At 39.8% G+C, this 16,312-nt stretch overlaps 1 protein-coding gene and 1 long non-coding RNA gene across 2 annotated transcripts in view; one reads left to right on the forward strand and one right to left on the reverse strand.

Moving 5' to 3' along the window:
- LOC121696279 overlaps positions 1 to 15,932 on the reverse strand; it is a 35,790-nt gene extending 19,858 nt beyond the window's left edge. Inside the window, exon 1 of the long non-coding RNA XR_006026275.1 lies at positions 15,848 to 15,932. This is a non-coding gene — a long non-coding RNA (uncharacterized LOC121696279). The remainder of the gene's footprint in view (positions 1 to 15,847) is intronic.
- LOC121696275 lies at positions 9,478 to 16,016 on the forward strand. Its single transcript, XM_042077666.1, has 7 exons — positions 9,478 to 9,686; positions 10,303 to 10,441; positions 10,678 to 10,714; positions 10,818 to 11,143; positions 11,322 to 15,432; positions 15,634 to 15,712; positions 15,824 to 16,016. Exons 2-7 carry the CDS (start codon positions 10,359 to 10,361, stop codon positions 15,988 to 15,990), a joined length of 4,803 nt encoding a protein of 1,600 aa, XP_041933600.1. The 5' UTR covers positions 9,478 to 9,686; positions 10,303 to 10,358; the 3' UTR covers positions 15,991 to 16,016.
- The last annotated feature ends 296 nt before the right edge of the window (positions 16,017 to 16,312 follow it).

Raw genomic sequence — 16,312 nt, forward strand, 5'->3', positions numbered from 1 at the left:
TTGATATTTAGAATGTCAAACATTTAGCTTTTGCATCCAAGGCTGTATTGTGAGTGAGTGTATGTGGGGGGGACACTTAGTTATGTTTGACACTCAGAACACTCACGTCAACCACCCTATTTCCAATTATTCACAATGAGGGCAGCAATCATTAGCCTGGCCTCCGCCTGCGTACTTCCGCTTAATTTCTTTTCTCTACAGTACACTGTCTGGAATAGCTCTCATTCAATTTGTTTACTTCGGCAACTTGTCTCCGAACCAACCAGCGAACAGAGGGCATTCCTGAGAGCGATTACGTTAAAGTTGCAAGCCTATCGTTATCATTGTGTCCCCCGTGGTTAACATACGTCATTACAAAACGTTAGTGATTGAACTCCAATGATTTCAAACTTCAGACAAGCATCCACCAACCAGGAAATAAACGTTTGCCAATGGATCTAGGCCAGACTCTCTGCGAAGTCATCTCCAAAAGTGCGAGTTGAACTATTGTATATTTCAGGTGTTAAATCAATGTTAAATTCCATCCTCTGTGAACTAGACAGCTTTCCTTTACACACCCTGTTTAATGACATCATGTAACTACTGTATGCTGCTGATGTCACAAAGCCACAAATGTGACATCATAGGCCTAGTGCCTTATAAGAAGTACATTTCAGTTCAGTTTCAGTTCATTAGGCTACAATTGCAAGCAACCAGCACTGATAAGTCTACAGCCTATGATGAAATGGGATGATATTTCAAACCAAAAGGTATGTGAAACAATTTTCAGCAGCTAGCTTTTTAATTAAATGCAATTAATGTCCTGGGGGCATATCTACGGGGAGGCTGTGGGAGGCAGTGCCACTGAAAGGTAATAATTTGTATAGTCTGCACACAGCTTTCCACCGTTGCTCGTGGTGAAATATCTCACTCGCATGGTGAATTGCATCCACATACTCTTTTCCTATGCACTTTTCCACTAGCCTAAAACCCTGAGAATGAATCCTGATTACTCTAACGTTCTTAAAGTGAGAGGCACTCAATTTGACCTACACACTATACCCTACAACATCGTTTCACAACCTTTGGGTCGGGACCTCGTGGGGTCACCTGAAATTCAAATGGGATCCGCTGAGTTATTCGGTATCTTACAATTGACCAGTACATTACATAAACATACGTATACATGAAATAAAAAGAATTATGAAAAACCCCACGATATCCAAGTTAAGTAACTAATCGGATCCTTCATTACAATCTAGCTATGTAAAAATGAACGTAGGCATCCCGCATGAGATCATCATGGGTAATAATGCTTGATCAACGTTCCAAACAAAGTAGCAAAACAACCAGGCGAGTTAGTCATACAAACAAATTAGTTTGCTAGGACATTAGGGCAAAATACCGCTCTCAACTGAATGTTAACTGACCAGTACATTACATAAACATATACATTAAATTAAAAGAAATATGAAAAACTAATCGGATCCTTCGTTACAATCTAGCTATGTAAAAAAAGAAATCATTTTATTTTTGAGATCATCATGGGTAATATGCTTGATCAACATCCCAAATAAAGTAGCAAAACAACCAGGCGCGAGTTAGTCAAACAAACAAACAAATTAGTTTACTAGGACATTGAAAACACCTGGTCTCCCTCTCTATCATTTTCAAATTCAACAAAACCATAACCCCAAGCCCCCCCCCCCCCTTTCCTTGCCCCCTTCTCTGTCTTTATCTACCTGTTTATTTGCTTGATTGAATTGATTGGTTGATTAATTAATCAATTGATTAATTAAACTAAATTTATTTATTTTATTTAACCTTATTTCCTCCTTTCCCCCCTACATTCACCACTTTACATATAGACACACTAGCAACACCCAAACATAGCATGTTACCAAAGCCCTTTACCATGACCCGATCATGACCACTCACAGACCTTTCTATTCAATTACAAAGAACTGAGTCCCATCCTGTCAGCTCTGTCATCGTCCTGTCCCACTGTCTGTATGCGTGTATGTCTGTCTGTCTGTTTGTCTGTCTATCTGTCTGTCTATCTGTCTCACTTGTCTACGTTACCTTATTGCGTTTCATGTGTTTTATGTTTCAATTCACATGGTGCTATATGATACGATTCCAGGGTCACATAAATGGTTGAGGTAGAACAATTGTATTTGAATTGTAAAAGTTGTCCTCCGAAGAGGGGGGGTGGTGGTGGGCCAAAAAAGATTTTAGGCCTTAAAAAAAAAAAAAAGTTTACTAGGACATTTGGGCAAAATACCGCTCTCAACTGAATGTTACCGCAGAGAGGAGATGCGCTCTCTCATAAATGAATGAATGATTGGGGTCGCCAATGTTTAAGGTTGGGAACCCCTGCCCTACAATGTAATGACATTAAAGGTAAATGTAAGTCAATATGAAAATCATGTAAAATGTAAGTCAAAATAAAAATCAAGAAAATCCCACAAACAAAACAGCCTGGAACGCTATGTAGTTTCTCAGGGAATACTGAAGGGAGGAGTGAGCTACCTCTCTGGTGTGTTTTGTTAGGGACTCACCATTCGCAGTGCTCAGTCCGAGGGGCCGGATAATTAGTTGTCTTTCAAATTCCCTACGTGACGAATTCCTGCTCAATCACTGACTGCATAGCAGACATAGAATGGAAAACCAATTTTTACCGCTTTGTAGTGGGGCTGTTAAGCTCAACGATCTTGCTTTTTATGAAAGAAGCATGAAACTTTCAGAGTTTGTTCTTGATGACCTAAGCTTTCATTTAAGATCTGGAGGCATTCTCAGTTTGAGTTATTGCTGAATAAGGAGAGTTCGATTCATGGCCGTAACTGGAAACACGTCTTCAGACTTTAAAATTAGGCCTACCACCAAAAATTGGTTGAATCTGAACAAAGACAGACTGTAATGCTATAGCATAGCCTACAGATTGACACAAACCATCCCTCTGATCACCGACCCCTCCACAAGTTAGGCTATTTAGGGCCTACCACTTCGAGTTAGAGAGATCAGGAGGAGAAATTGTAAACGGTCTCTGGCTGCAAGACAGGGTCAAATACTCCATTCTGTCATCTTTTAGTGATGGGACTCGATTCGAACGTCACCGAAGGGTTTTGCTGGATTCGAAAGTTTGCTGCTGCGCTGATAAGGAGCAACACTGCTGTATTCTCTGTAGCCTACTGCTGTAATTTAACAAACCTGTGTTACGTGTCTTAGTTACTCAGCAATCATTGTTGCTAAAGAACTTTTTAAAGTTTTGAAGTCAAATTTCAAATATTTTTTGTTATTGCATAAGCCTAATAAAAATTCCTTGTATAGTGACTCACGGGGATTGAACCCACGTCGACAGATTTATCATCCTCATCACTACCTCTACTCTATCGTAGACAAACGGCAAGAATGGATGTTCATGAACTACTTATTTCTAACAACGGCCTGTTTAGTTCTAAAACACACTATCTAAATAATGCCTCTTGGTTATGAGTAGGCTATGACAGTTTATTGGATAAGGCCTACACTTTATTTATTTAAAGTAAATTGATATTGCCACATAGCAGACGGCTGCATTTCTTGCTGCAGTTTGTTAAAACCAACTGAACACACGTACATTCAAACGCTGAACACACTCCCAGAGGAAACTTTTGCTTCTCATTTGTATCCCTTCTGTTGCTAAGGAGGCAAAATGGTGATTCTCTTTTAAGGATCATTTAAGTATTACTTGTGTCACAATTATTTCTCCTAATTTTGCCTTAGGAGAAATAAAACAAGCAAAAGATGAGACACATAGCAATAAGACAAGTAGGAGTCACATAAGAGATATTAGTTTGAGAATCAGGAGAAATACAGGAGATCTCTTATATGTTTGAGTGTAGTCTCACTTACAACTTGTTTCTCCTTAGGAGAAATAATAGAGCAGATGGAGTTACATAAGAGATATTAGTTTGAGAAGCAGGAGAAATACGGGAGATCTCTTATATGTTTGAGTGTAGTCTCATTTACAACTTGTTTCTCCTTAGGAGAAATAATAGAGCAAATGAGGAGACATTGCAATGAGAAACTGTTGAGAAGTAGGAGTTACAATTGAGATATCAGTTTGAGGGTCAAAAAATAGGGCACTCCATAGCATTTCAAACTTTTATTTTATAAAACAAAGCAAAACAGTTGTACTTTAAAAATGGACTTTAAGCAATGGGAGCTTGCACAGTTGCAATTTAAAATGGACTTCAAGCAATGGAAGCATGTTAATGCCTTGATATGTTCTTTTTATAATGTGTATTCTTATTTTTTATTTTTTTGTGTGTGTGAGTGTGTATGTGAGTATTATTTTTAAAAGCTGCACAAGCAAATTGCATTGTACGGACCAACTGCACAATGACAATTTAAGTCTATCTATAAATCATACAACATGGAGAAATGAACTAATAAACAATAACATAAACAAACTGAACTTGTGCCAAAGCGTGCCATACTGTGTACAATGGTGGATGAAAGCGTGGGCTGGTCAATCTGCGTCTTTTATCCTGGTGGTGGAACCAACCAAAGGGAGGAGGGAGAGAAGAGCAGAAAATAGAACATTGTTAGTTTGTGAGCCACTCAAAAATACAAAGTAAGACATTTGTTTGACTGTCTGCTTTCATAACTGTGGGAATTTTGATACAGCACAAAGATCAGACACACCTTATTAATCACTTAAAACACAGAATGGGGGATGTGATAGCTACCACTCACATTTGCTATATGTTGCCAAATTGAAAAACAGATTGTATTGATATATTTGTCAAGCTTAAACAAGTTTGTTGAATTCCCTCACCTCATCTAGTGAGTAAACTGTATTGTCAGGCTAGGATTAACCCCTATCCAGCTTACCACTAGGCAAAACCTTGTTTTGGTTGGACTAAGCCTATTCAGTGTAAAAAAAAATGGGCATCTGAAAATAGTTTAGTTCAGAGTCCTGATGTCAAAAAAGTAATTTGGGCAATTTTTTTTGTCATCTGGGAGCTGGCTCCATAGTCAGAACGCATAACAACTAAATGCAGCGTTGCCTTGTTTAGTTCTGATAGTGGGTTTCAACAGGAACATTTCTCCTGTGATCAGTGAGGTTTAAGTGATGAGTATTGCTGGAACATGTCACTCAGTCTCATTGAAGGGTATTGTGTTAGGTATTGTGACAACTGCTAATAGCTATTGCGACACTTTTGTAGTATCGGTGCACCATGCAACACTAAATTAGACGATCTCTGACGTTAATCAACCCCCTGTTGAATTTTCACATTGTTGTTGTTTTTTCCTAGCCTAGAAATCTAGACACACCCTAGCAGCGGCAAATTAATTTGCTCAGCCTGTACGTCTAGTATCAAACCATAGGGATTTCTATTGGCTGACGCCGTGGACGTCATCCAATCACAGCGCTCTATTTTGTTAGAGAGTCTTAAGGCGGGCTTAACAGGATGGCGACAGTCCTGCGACAGTGAACAACAAGGAAGGTGGCTATGGCAAACGAAGAGCGGTTGTTTGAATCGGCGTTGGCGTCAACTTTGGAGGAGTTGGACTTGTGCTTTTCACAATGCACTTAAGTCATTCCTTTCGAAGAAGGATGTATTTGCCGTTTTGCCGACCGGATACGGATATGGTCGTAGCGCTGGCCTATTGCATGCCTAGGCAGTTTGAAAGACAATTCTCTGCCCGCCCCTTGGATTAAGCGAGGTGAATGGCTCGATTCCAGACTATACATTTCAATGATATAGGATGGCACGCCAGGCTAGTTTTTTCCCCCATTTCACCTTGCTTGCAGGCTAGTATAATTAAAATTGAAGACCTTCGTTTAAAAAATTAAGACTTTGGCAACGGAATTTAAGACTTTTTCAGACCTTAATTAAGGAACATGACATTTAAGACCGTTTAAAGACTTTTAAGACCCCGCGGCTACCCTGCATTATGTCAGGAATACCAAAAGTACTTCTATACGGCTCTGGGCTATACTTCCCTGTCCATAACTCAGAATTGGCTGTGCCACATTTTCTTTTTCCTATGAACAGCACACAGTGATTTCCAACAAGAGCTATGGATCAATTCATACCGGATTTGTCCTTTAAGTGATTTGTAAACAAGGAGTGCTTTAGGGTCAATCCGGTAAATCAAAGACAATGACTCAATATTACATCTAAATTAGCCCAAAACATTTAGCTCTGATCACTCAAGAGACACTGACAATTGTCAAGAACAAAAACAAAATACAGTATACACCAGGGGTATTCAATTAATCTTCAGCGAGGTCGTTACGGAAAATTTCCTCAAGCAAAGGTCCGGAGCATCATAATGTTTAGGCTATGTATATGTATGTATGTATAATATATACACAGGGGCGGAGCCAGAGGGGTGGAGGGATATGAGTGGGGGAAATGTCTTGGATGAGTATATTTTGTATATCTTCATTTACAGTAATATAATAAAATTGATTATATTTTAATGTCCCCATGATGGAATTTGTTTTAGAACAGCATAGCCCAATGACAGACAACTTAGATAATTAACTTTAATATGTTTGTATTAAATTGTATTCAAATACAAAGACCTGCAAGAAGTTGCACCATGTGCAACGTGCACAATGTTTGCACACATCCACAATACACTCCTTCATACCAACCTCAAGTTTCTTGAGAACTTTAAAGTTCTCAAGAAACTGATGATTAATCATCTAATCGGAAGACATGGAACCGGTTATGGTTGCCCTGCTACAAATTACCCCACGTGAAAATGTAATTAATAATTTGCCCAGACTTGTTGTGATCATAATATTGAGATTCAGGAAGATGAAATTACATGATACAAATACAAAGACATTTTATGTGAAAGTAAGGTATTCGTGCGTTTTTGTCCTTCAATTTATGAGTATGGTGTTTGCATCTGGTTTCCCTAATGTATTTGTGCTAATTTCACATCTTGAGCCTGTTTCTGTTTATCTGGATGTTTTGCCTCATGCCACCCTTGAATCAGTGCCTCACTAGTGCCACCCTTGTTAAAAATGTCTAGAATCGCCACTGTGTATATATAATATTAGGATGGATGGATGGAGCCTAGTTGTAGATAGATAGATAGATAGATAGATAGATAGATACTTTATTGATCCCCAAGGGGAAATTCAAGAAGATTGTAGGCCTAGGCCTAATGTTTAATGCGAAATAAAATAAGTAGCCTAAAAGGCAACATTCGAAATGAGGAGAAATAAGGCAAGATAAGAGTGATTGGGGAGAAAAACTGAGTAGCCTTGGCTATTTTAAAGATCTTAACGTGAACTTAAAATAAAATTTGAGCTGAGACAAGGCTGGTTCCTTGAACCCATTAATCAGCAAGTTTAATTTAATTTTTTTAGTTTTTTTTATGTTGACCCGAAATCCTGGAAACCCAGGAACATCACTCTGTTGGGCAGTGAATGCATGTCGGCTTAGCTAGATTGTGGTGGATCAATCATATTGCCTTCTTAAATCGTAAAATATTCTGTGGTCTCAGTTCACTATTGAATGGGCCTAGCCTACCCTATGCTTGCTCAATATGCTTTGTCTAGTAGAGGTGCTTCAAATTGGCGCTTTGAAAAATCGCCTGTCTCAGAATAGAAGAGGTCCAGACCAGGGCAATTCTGCGCAAAACTGTCACATCCATATTTAGCCTAGTTGGCGTTACAGACGTAACAGTTTTGCGTGGTATTGCCCCCGTATCGTTATATAAAGCTCTATTCTCGCTGTCTAGCTTACTCCTCTTTGAGCAATCGATGATTTGAAAATAACTTACTTATCGTTAACTTAGATATCCATCTGATTGTTTCTCCTCTCCTCGCTCGTTTCAGGCTATCAGTCTCTTCCCCATAGTAGGCTACTTTACTCACTGACTCGACTTTATCAGAATTCACAGATTTCACTGGCTGAGTAGCAGCAAGCGAAATTATGGTTCCTGACGCTCCTGAAGTAAATGCTGTTATCCTAAACAACGAAACATTTAGCGCAGCTTTGAAATCTTACGTGAAAATCTAAATTAGGCTATATGGTCTGGGATCACGTCACGGTCCGGACTCGGATCGCGGTCCGCCATTTGGTGATCGCTGGTATACACCATACAACAAATATTGTTGGTGAATTAATCATTTTGGCCATGTCATTTTTTTTACTTTTGATGTATCTTCAGCCCATCTGTAAAATATCTTCATAAAACCTAGTGGAAATTTCGCCTCTATCATTTCTATGACAATGTGATTTTGTAGCTTTCGTAGCTACACAGTTTGATGTTAACTGTATAAAGGTTGAATAATCTTAGTGCAATAGAGGCCTACCCTTTATAAAAAGCCCACCAATAATGCTCACCACAATTGGAAATAATTTAAAATAAGAGAAAATTACCCAAGCTTCATGGATGTTTTGGAACCTCCAGCCCTCGTAACAAAAGCCTTCTTGACCTTTGCGGATTCCACAGCTGTCCATCCGCAGAGCGTTCCACAGTGCATAACGTAGGCTGCAAATAAAAAGCAAAATCATTATCAGTGTGGTAATAATAGCTCTGAAACTGACAGTTCCAGTCATTGATTTTGATTAGCTGAAACGTGTTCCTTTCTGTTGTAATTCCCAAGTTACACAAAGTTACACAAGGTTACACATCCTTGTGTAGGCTACACATCCCTACGCAAAGAACGCTGTGGCCAATGCTCCACTTACCATTGTGTGACAGTCTACATGAACTATTTATTGGTGTATGGGTGTCTTTATAAAACCATCAACTGCATAAGTTAAGACAACCAGAGGAATACAATAAATCATCTGTTGGAAATTGATCTTAATGCCTCAATTAAAAAATGAGGAAAAAATCCAACCTTTAAACACACCAATATTCTTTGTGAATGAACCAGGTATCGTAAATTAATAAATGTTATTCCTTAAAATACAGGGGGGCATAAGTAAGGAACCCCCTATGTTAAAATCCCATAGAGGCAGGCAGATTTTTATTTTTAAAGGCCAGTTATTGAATGGACTCAGGATATGCATCCTGATAAAGTTCCCTTGGCTTTTGTAATTAAAAGATAGATAGATAGCCCATCACATAGGACATCATGGTTTTATTTCAGTTAGGCTAATAGCTGGTTTGATTTGCATGCTACAGATTCTATTAATTGCAAAAGAAATGTTGACTGGCAAGTTATTCATGACTGCAGATGCTGACTTGCCTATTTCTCGATCCCTCGACCGCAGCAACGCTACTTCCTAGTTTACCTGGGTTACAAGAATGCCCTTTCACTCCTGTTACAATATGCTGTAATTTATAGCAGGTTAAACAAAAGTGAGAACATATTGTGGGGCAAAATATACTTACCATTTTGGTACGCTGTTTGTTCAGCAATTTGATCTGATGGTCTAGCGTAGTCTTCCAATTTTTTAAGAAAGCCACCGCTATGGCGATTTCAATGGTTAGATTGATTTGTTTAGATCCAGTGAAATTGCTGCCTTGGCAACGCTACGTCATGGCTTCGGGACTCTATGACATCATGCACGTAAGCTGTATGTTGATGTCACAAAGCCACAAATATGTCATCATACAATGCCTTATAGAAGAAGTCCATTTCAGTTCAGCTTCAGTTCATTAGTCCACAATGCAAGCAACCAGAGCTGATTAACCCACAGCCTATGATAAAATGGGATGATATTTCAAACGACAAGGTATGTAGAACAACTTACGGCAACTAGCTTTTTAATTAAATGCAATTGATACTAGGCTATTTAGTAACCAAACCAAAATCCATATCAGTTCAGTTAATTTAAAGGAGAATTCCGGTGTGATATTGACCTAAAGTGTATTGAAACATGATACCGAGTGTGAACGTATGTCTCATAGCCCATCTCGACTTGTCCCCTGCACTCCAAAATCTGGCGCTAGTTAGCCGATGCTACCAACAACTTTTTCAGTAGTGGTGCTTCGGCATCGGGCTAGCCATGCAAATCAATCACTGTTTTACACCCATTTACGAGGCTCAATGTATCTCCACACTTCATTGGTAGACTTCCTAGGGCCCTGACATTTAAAACGAGACATTGAGAACTTTGAAAAAGCACTGGTAGTTTACTTACAAGACGATTTATACAGACAGTATCTTCACGAAGTTTAGCGTTTGCAGCCATCTTGAATTTAGTCACGATAAGTCGAGCAACGAGTAAGAATGAACAGGTATGATAAGGGATCAGATTCCAAAAATAATTCAGTGGAAATGCATGGATTCCAGTTTCTTCCAGTAGCAGTGGCTAACAACATTTGTTAATCTTTTGTCATGTTATTCAGCTTCTCCATCTGCAGTTCAGCCAGGCTCCACAGAGCCCATATCAGCAGAGGCTCACATGGGCGTCCATCAGCTGTCCACTTCCAGGATCCAGATGGAGATGTTGCCATTGCGTGACTACATTATGGATCTCAGTAAAGAGTAAGTAGCTCTCCTTGTGTCCACAATGAATTTCCCTTTGGCATATACTGTACCATTTTAGATAGCCATGTCAGTAGAGTATCATTATTTAATTTATTTCACAAATGTGCTTTTATCTAAGTGACTCACAGTGTAGTACATATATAGATTTTATATCAGTCCCAGGATCTTGCTCTAACAGGTGCTTTAAAGCCACAGTAACTGTTAGTAATCAATTTCAATGTTTTGTTCTGAAGGGAATGGGATTCATTTTCTGATGCTATGATCAACCCTGTAAGTACAATTGGTCTTAATTGCTGAGTGATTTTTTCCTGATCAGAAATGTTGTGTTGCAGTGTTGAGACAAAATCAAATGGTTTCTCCCCATTCAAAACAGGTGACAAAGGCACATTTTCTTGAAGTGTGCTTGATCGTAGCTAAACATGTTACTTTGAGTGCACTTAAAGTCATCATGCCAAGCCTTGCCAGAAGGCTAGGAGAGGACCCAGAGTTTTTGATGGCACCAGATGAGAGCCATGGCTATGTAAACGTCATCGGCACTAGGCCAAAAAACCCATCAATAATCTACATTGAAGATGATCTGGATGTCATCAAACTTAAAAAGGGGGTCCTTACCAAGGTCATCTCTAAAGCAGGTAGCAGGTCATCTCTAAGATCCTGTGATGAGCCACTCATGAGCTCACGCAGTTCTTCTGGAAAGAGGTATGTTGTGCCAATGCCAATGGCCTGGCAGATTGACAGAGGTGATGGCTGTACGTTTGTGAATGTAATGTATGTGCTTGCTTGTGCATCTGGACTGTGTAATGGGATATGTAAATAAAACCTTTGAGCTTGTAGAGAATGTTATGGGCTAACTCCCAACTATTGTAATTTTCTGAAGGTCCAGCACCTCCCTGCAAACTACTTCATTACCCCAGCATGGAATCACAAAGGACCATATCCTGCGCAATGTCCAGAGGAGTCTTACCAAATTGACTGAAGCTGGTTTAACTCCAGATTCTGAAGAATGGATTGACGCCATTGTGACAGAAGTCACACAAGCTATAGACTCAACCTTTAACGAGACCAGCCCAGACTTGCAAAGCTCATCAAGATTTGCACTTTCACTTCAAAAGATCAAGAGTATTGAACTAATGAAAAATATTTCTTTGAAGTTGAAAACATATATGGCTCAACAACACAAGCCCTCAAAAAAACAGACTTCTTCCCTTGTCGAAGACATTGAAAACAATTCCATTTTGGTTTCAACTACTGCAGAGGCAATGACTACCATCATACAGGAAATGGAAACATGTTTGGATGGAAATGACAAAACCCATCCTACTAAAAAACTACTTGCAACTATGAAGAGGGCTGTTAAAATGCTGGCTTGCCAAAGTGTTTCTTCTAAGGATATCCTTGCTCTTGGTACTCTTGGTACCAATGACCTTGGTGAGCTCAACGTTTCTGAGAAAGAAAAGCTTGGCCAGAATTCAGGTCAAGGTTCAAGCATTGCATTGGACAGGCTCTCAAGTGACCAATTCCGCACAAAGGCAAAGAAGGCTATCAGTGATGTTCTCACTGAAAAGGTCAAAGTAGTGCATTCCACGTCTTCAGCTGGACCTTGTTTTCCATCTGGGTCTGTTCTTAAGAGTAACATCATTATGGAAGACAAGGATCTTTTCTCTAGCTGTTCTCCTCATCCAGTTCACTCTGTTGGTTCTATGATCGTCGATGCATTTGTGGAGGAGATTACATCTATAATAGAATCCACTGAATGTGCAAGAGAATCACTTACAAATGAGGAAACAGCAAGTGACACCCAATTCGGTGAGTCCTCTGTGGTACCAATTACTTTTAAAAATCAGACTGTTGAAGCGGCCAAAGGGCTTTACAACAAAGTCCAACGAAAGATCGGGGTGTTTTTCAAGAACCCACTGATTCTGTGGCGCAAAAGCATGTCAATCCCTGATATCGAAAAAATAGAGGCCCTGCAGGTGACGGATGCTTTTTCTGCTCAGAACCCTCAGTACTCTGGTGTTCAACCAACCAGTACTTGCAGCGAGCAGCTTCAGCCCCATACCAGGCCATTTCTCAGAAAGACACATAGTGATGGCACACATAGTGGGTGGGTGGCTTTAGGTGAATTTAATTTGAACCAGACTCAGATTGATGAATGCACGAAAGAAGCCTTGAAAGGGATCCTTACCCCTTTCTGGTCTAAGGAGTCAGAGGAACCATCTTTATCCTTAAGCACATCGGCTGACACGTTTGTGGAAAATGTCATTTTCCAACTGGATGATCTGATCTCTTCAACCTCTTCAATGACCTTAGAGAGCAGCAGTGACCAATCCAACAAGAACTCGTTTGAGAATGTCACAAGGACCTCTGATTCAACATCCAGAAAGTCTTCTTCCCTGGCATGTCTTCAAAAAATGTCTAGCGAAAGGTTTCAAACAAATGCTCTTAGGGCTGTAAGCGAAGCCGTACTTAAAACAGTAAGAAGCCATAATGCTAGTGGCACACTGAATCAACATTATTTGCCAGAAAGGGTTCAAGTGAGCTCCTTCTTTTTCCTTCCGGTGGAAAGAGAGGCTTCTGACACTGAAGCATTTGAGCAAGACAGACCTAATGTAGATGTAGATTCTGCTGCGTCAATAATGGCAGATCAGTTCGTGACTGACCTGCAGAGTTGTGTTGAGTCTCTGCATTCTATGAAGGACAAGCCACATAAGGGGAATTTCTTCTCTACAGTTTCAAAACTGCATCAACATTTGCTGAACAAGATGGAAGAGTTTTTTGGTCAAATATCCTTTAAGGGAATCCGCTCATATGAACAACTAGTGAAGGAACCTACAGACGGGCAAAGTTCCATCAGTGAGGTTGAGCATCCCCCTTCGGAGGAGCACAACATCCACCCACTGGTCGATCCCAAGGACACCACCAAAGATATTCTGATCAAGGTTTTCACATTATATAAAGATGAGATGATGGGTGAAAATGCAGAGTGTGATATATCACCTGCTGTCTCAACTGAAGACCAAAATATAATTCTGCAACTTGAAGCTTATTTTGCTGAGTCACCTGTTCAAAAACTTGGCGATGAGGATTACACTGACGAAACAGTCCCATCACCTACAAAGCTTAGCCAGAAACTCTCAGAGGATGAGTTTCAAAGTAAAGCTGAAAAGCTTGTGAGTGATGTTTTATTGCTCGCTGTCAGGACTTTAACATACTCTCTAGATTCACAGGCAGACCCACACATTTCTTCCCTGGAGGCACAGAATGCTGCTTCTGATTTAGTCAAACAAGTGAGTGATGTGGTGCAGAAACTTTTGGAAGCCACAGCCTCAGAAACTCCAGAAAGCTCATATGATATGAAAGACTGCACTGATATGGATATACAACCTTCACATAGCATCTCTCAAACATCTGAAGATGCTATTGAGACAATTTGGTCCAACACTTGCAAAACATTCCAAAGCTTCAAGAGAAAACTGAAAAAAATATTTTCCAAGTACCGCCACACACAACCCAAATCTGAGGATGAAGACAAAGAAGCTATTAACAAGGCGTTTGGTTTTATTCTGGAGGAACTTGCACAGTCTGTTGATTTAGATGAGGACCACCAAATGATAAGAGGTATAGTCAATGCAATGATAGACAACATTGGAGAGGAGGATGTCCAGTTAATGAAAGAACCACAAAGGGCTAATTCCTCCTCATCCACTGCTTCCAAAAGCAAACTATCAACACTGAGCTCTGAGGTCTTACCTGGTGCAGTCCTCAGCCTTAGTGAGACACCTGCTGAAGCACCTCCTGTGCACCATCTTTATATTGACATGGGTGACATGGCTGAAAATGAGCCCTCTCCTATGTCTCATGAATCAATCGTCAACATTGTAAACACCATCTCTGCTGAGCTGAATGTGCAGAATGAGGATTGTTCGCTCTCACTCACTCAGGATCTTACCTCAGTGGGGGAAAGGCTGGAGAGATTGCTGTGTGATGAGAGACTGAGCTCACTCTCGCACAATCTTGCTAACCTGATTCACCATCTTTGCTTTAAGGACCAAAAAGGAATGGCTGCCACAAAGTCTGCTTCTGATTCTCTACTTTTGAGCATGGGACAGAGTGGCAAATTCCCCCCAAAAAATATTGTCAGACAGATTGTGCAGGTTTATGCTGAGGAGACAGTGAAGCATTTGTTCCTTCCTTGCTTCAACATTCCATCACCTTGGAATATGGATGTGGAAGGAGTTTTCCAACATGCTTCATCCTCTGCATCTTGCCCCAGTTTCCTACATTCCTTATCTGAAATAGTACCCCAAGGTGCCTTGAGATCTCCTTCACAAATACTGCACAGCACATTACAAGTTCTTACCACAGTCATGACGAGGGATGTCATGAACATGCTAGCCCCGACTCTGCAAACAACAGGGGATTTAAAGGGGCAAACGGACCAGCAGCCGGTACCACAGCATCTCTTTGGCAGACCTTGCTCAGGTGATCCCACGCAGATTTCAGTAAGCAAGGATATTGTAATGGGTTCCCCTTATCCTTCACTGAACCCAGTGGATTCCACCTCAGATGATTACACCAGCCTGGTTACTGTATTAATCATTCGACTACTTTCTAAGTTGAATGATCAAGAGTCACTTTCTGATGATATGTTAGACATATGTAGAGTGCTAATTAACAGGGTAATTACAGAAATTGATGCTGCATTGGGCATAGCGAAAAGTATGGCCTGTCTATATGACGTGACGTGCATTAAAAAAGTATTTAGAGCCGTTTACAATGATCTCATGCATGAGTTTGGCAGTAAAGACATTCTCCTGAATGTGATGATGTCAGAGGATCCTTGTTTTGAGAAGTCTCTGGTCACATCCCTAACACGTGAATTCATGCAAACCACTATTTCGCCAAATCTAAAGGAAGAGAAGACCAAGAAGCGGACACTTAGTTTCCTACCAAAACTATCAAAAATCAAGGCCTTTTTTCATATCAAGGTAAAATATATTTAATTGATACTATAATTACGGTTTTGTTTAGATTCAAGTAATATGTTGTAGAAAAGCATACATTTATGTAGTGCTCCTCTCATAATTCACATTGTAGATGCTTTAAAGCTTCTCCAAACATAATTAGAATTTACAATTGCCCCTTTTCCATTTTTTAATCCATTTTATTGCATAATGCTAATTTATCAGAAATCAAAGTCAGGCAGTAGTAGAAAAGAGCAATCCATCAACGTGGATCAAAATCCGACATCGGCTCATGTTGATCCAGGTAAGACATTGGTCATTGTTGATAGCAACTCTGATTTTGCATACAAAATTACAAAAACTACAGGATGACTGGGAAAAATTATAAAATGATCATAACTTTTGTGTTTTGTAGCTGTCCTATGTGCAGAGTGCTTACCTTGTGGTGCACCAGTTTCCTCCAGTGACAAGACTATCACCATCGCTTCATCAGAGAAGAAAGCTCACATGGGCTTTTTCTCCAGAATCATCTCTAGTTTATCTAGAAAATCCACAAAGATACACCCAGAGGCACTTCATTAATATTGTAATAAACATATCTGCATTCATTTTGGACCTTTACTCTTTTAGCATTGGAAGACTTCCAGGGTTGCCACCTTTGTCTGACAAAAATCCTGGACATTTTGACCATCCAATCGACCTTTTTGTTTGTAAGCAACGGCGCCTTTCGCACATCTAACCCAAGATAAAAAAACCTTCATTCTAAGCGACAATTGTATAGCTAAAATTAGTAGAATGACAATTTCTAGTTATTTGTTTAGTTAATTGCTTTATTTAATAGCAGACCATTATTATTTTGTTATATTTTCAACAGTTTTAGTTGTGGACACCTGGGGGCAGTATT

This window comes from Alosa sapidissima, chromosome 21 (assembly GCF_018492685.1).
Source record: "Alosa sapidissima isolate fAloSap1 chromosome 21, fAloSap1.pri, whole genome shotgun sequence".
NCBI classification, from domain to species: Eukaryota; Metazoa; Chordata; class Actinopteri; order Clupeiformes; family Clupeidae; genus Alosa; species Alosa sapidissima.

What these genes read in the sequence shown, in the direction of transcription:
- LOC121696275 (XM_042077666.1), top strand. Translation starts at nt 10,359, where the DNA reads ATGGGCGTCCATCAGCTGTCCACTTCCAGGATCCAGATGGAGATGTTG. An exon ending in AGGCCTTTTTTCATATCAAG is followed by an intron (nt 15,433 to 15,633) that starts GTAAAATATATT and finishes CTAATTTATCAG; the next exon opens with AAATCAAAGTCAGGCAGTAG. An exon ending in ATCGGCTCATGTTGATCCAG is followed by an intron (nt 15,713 to 15,823) that starts GTAAGACATTGG and finishes TGTGTTTTGTAG; the next exon opens with CTGTCCTATGTGCAGAGTGC.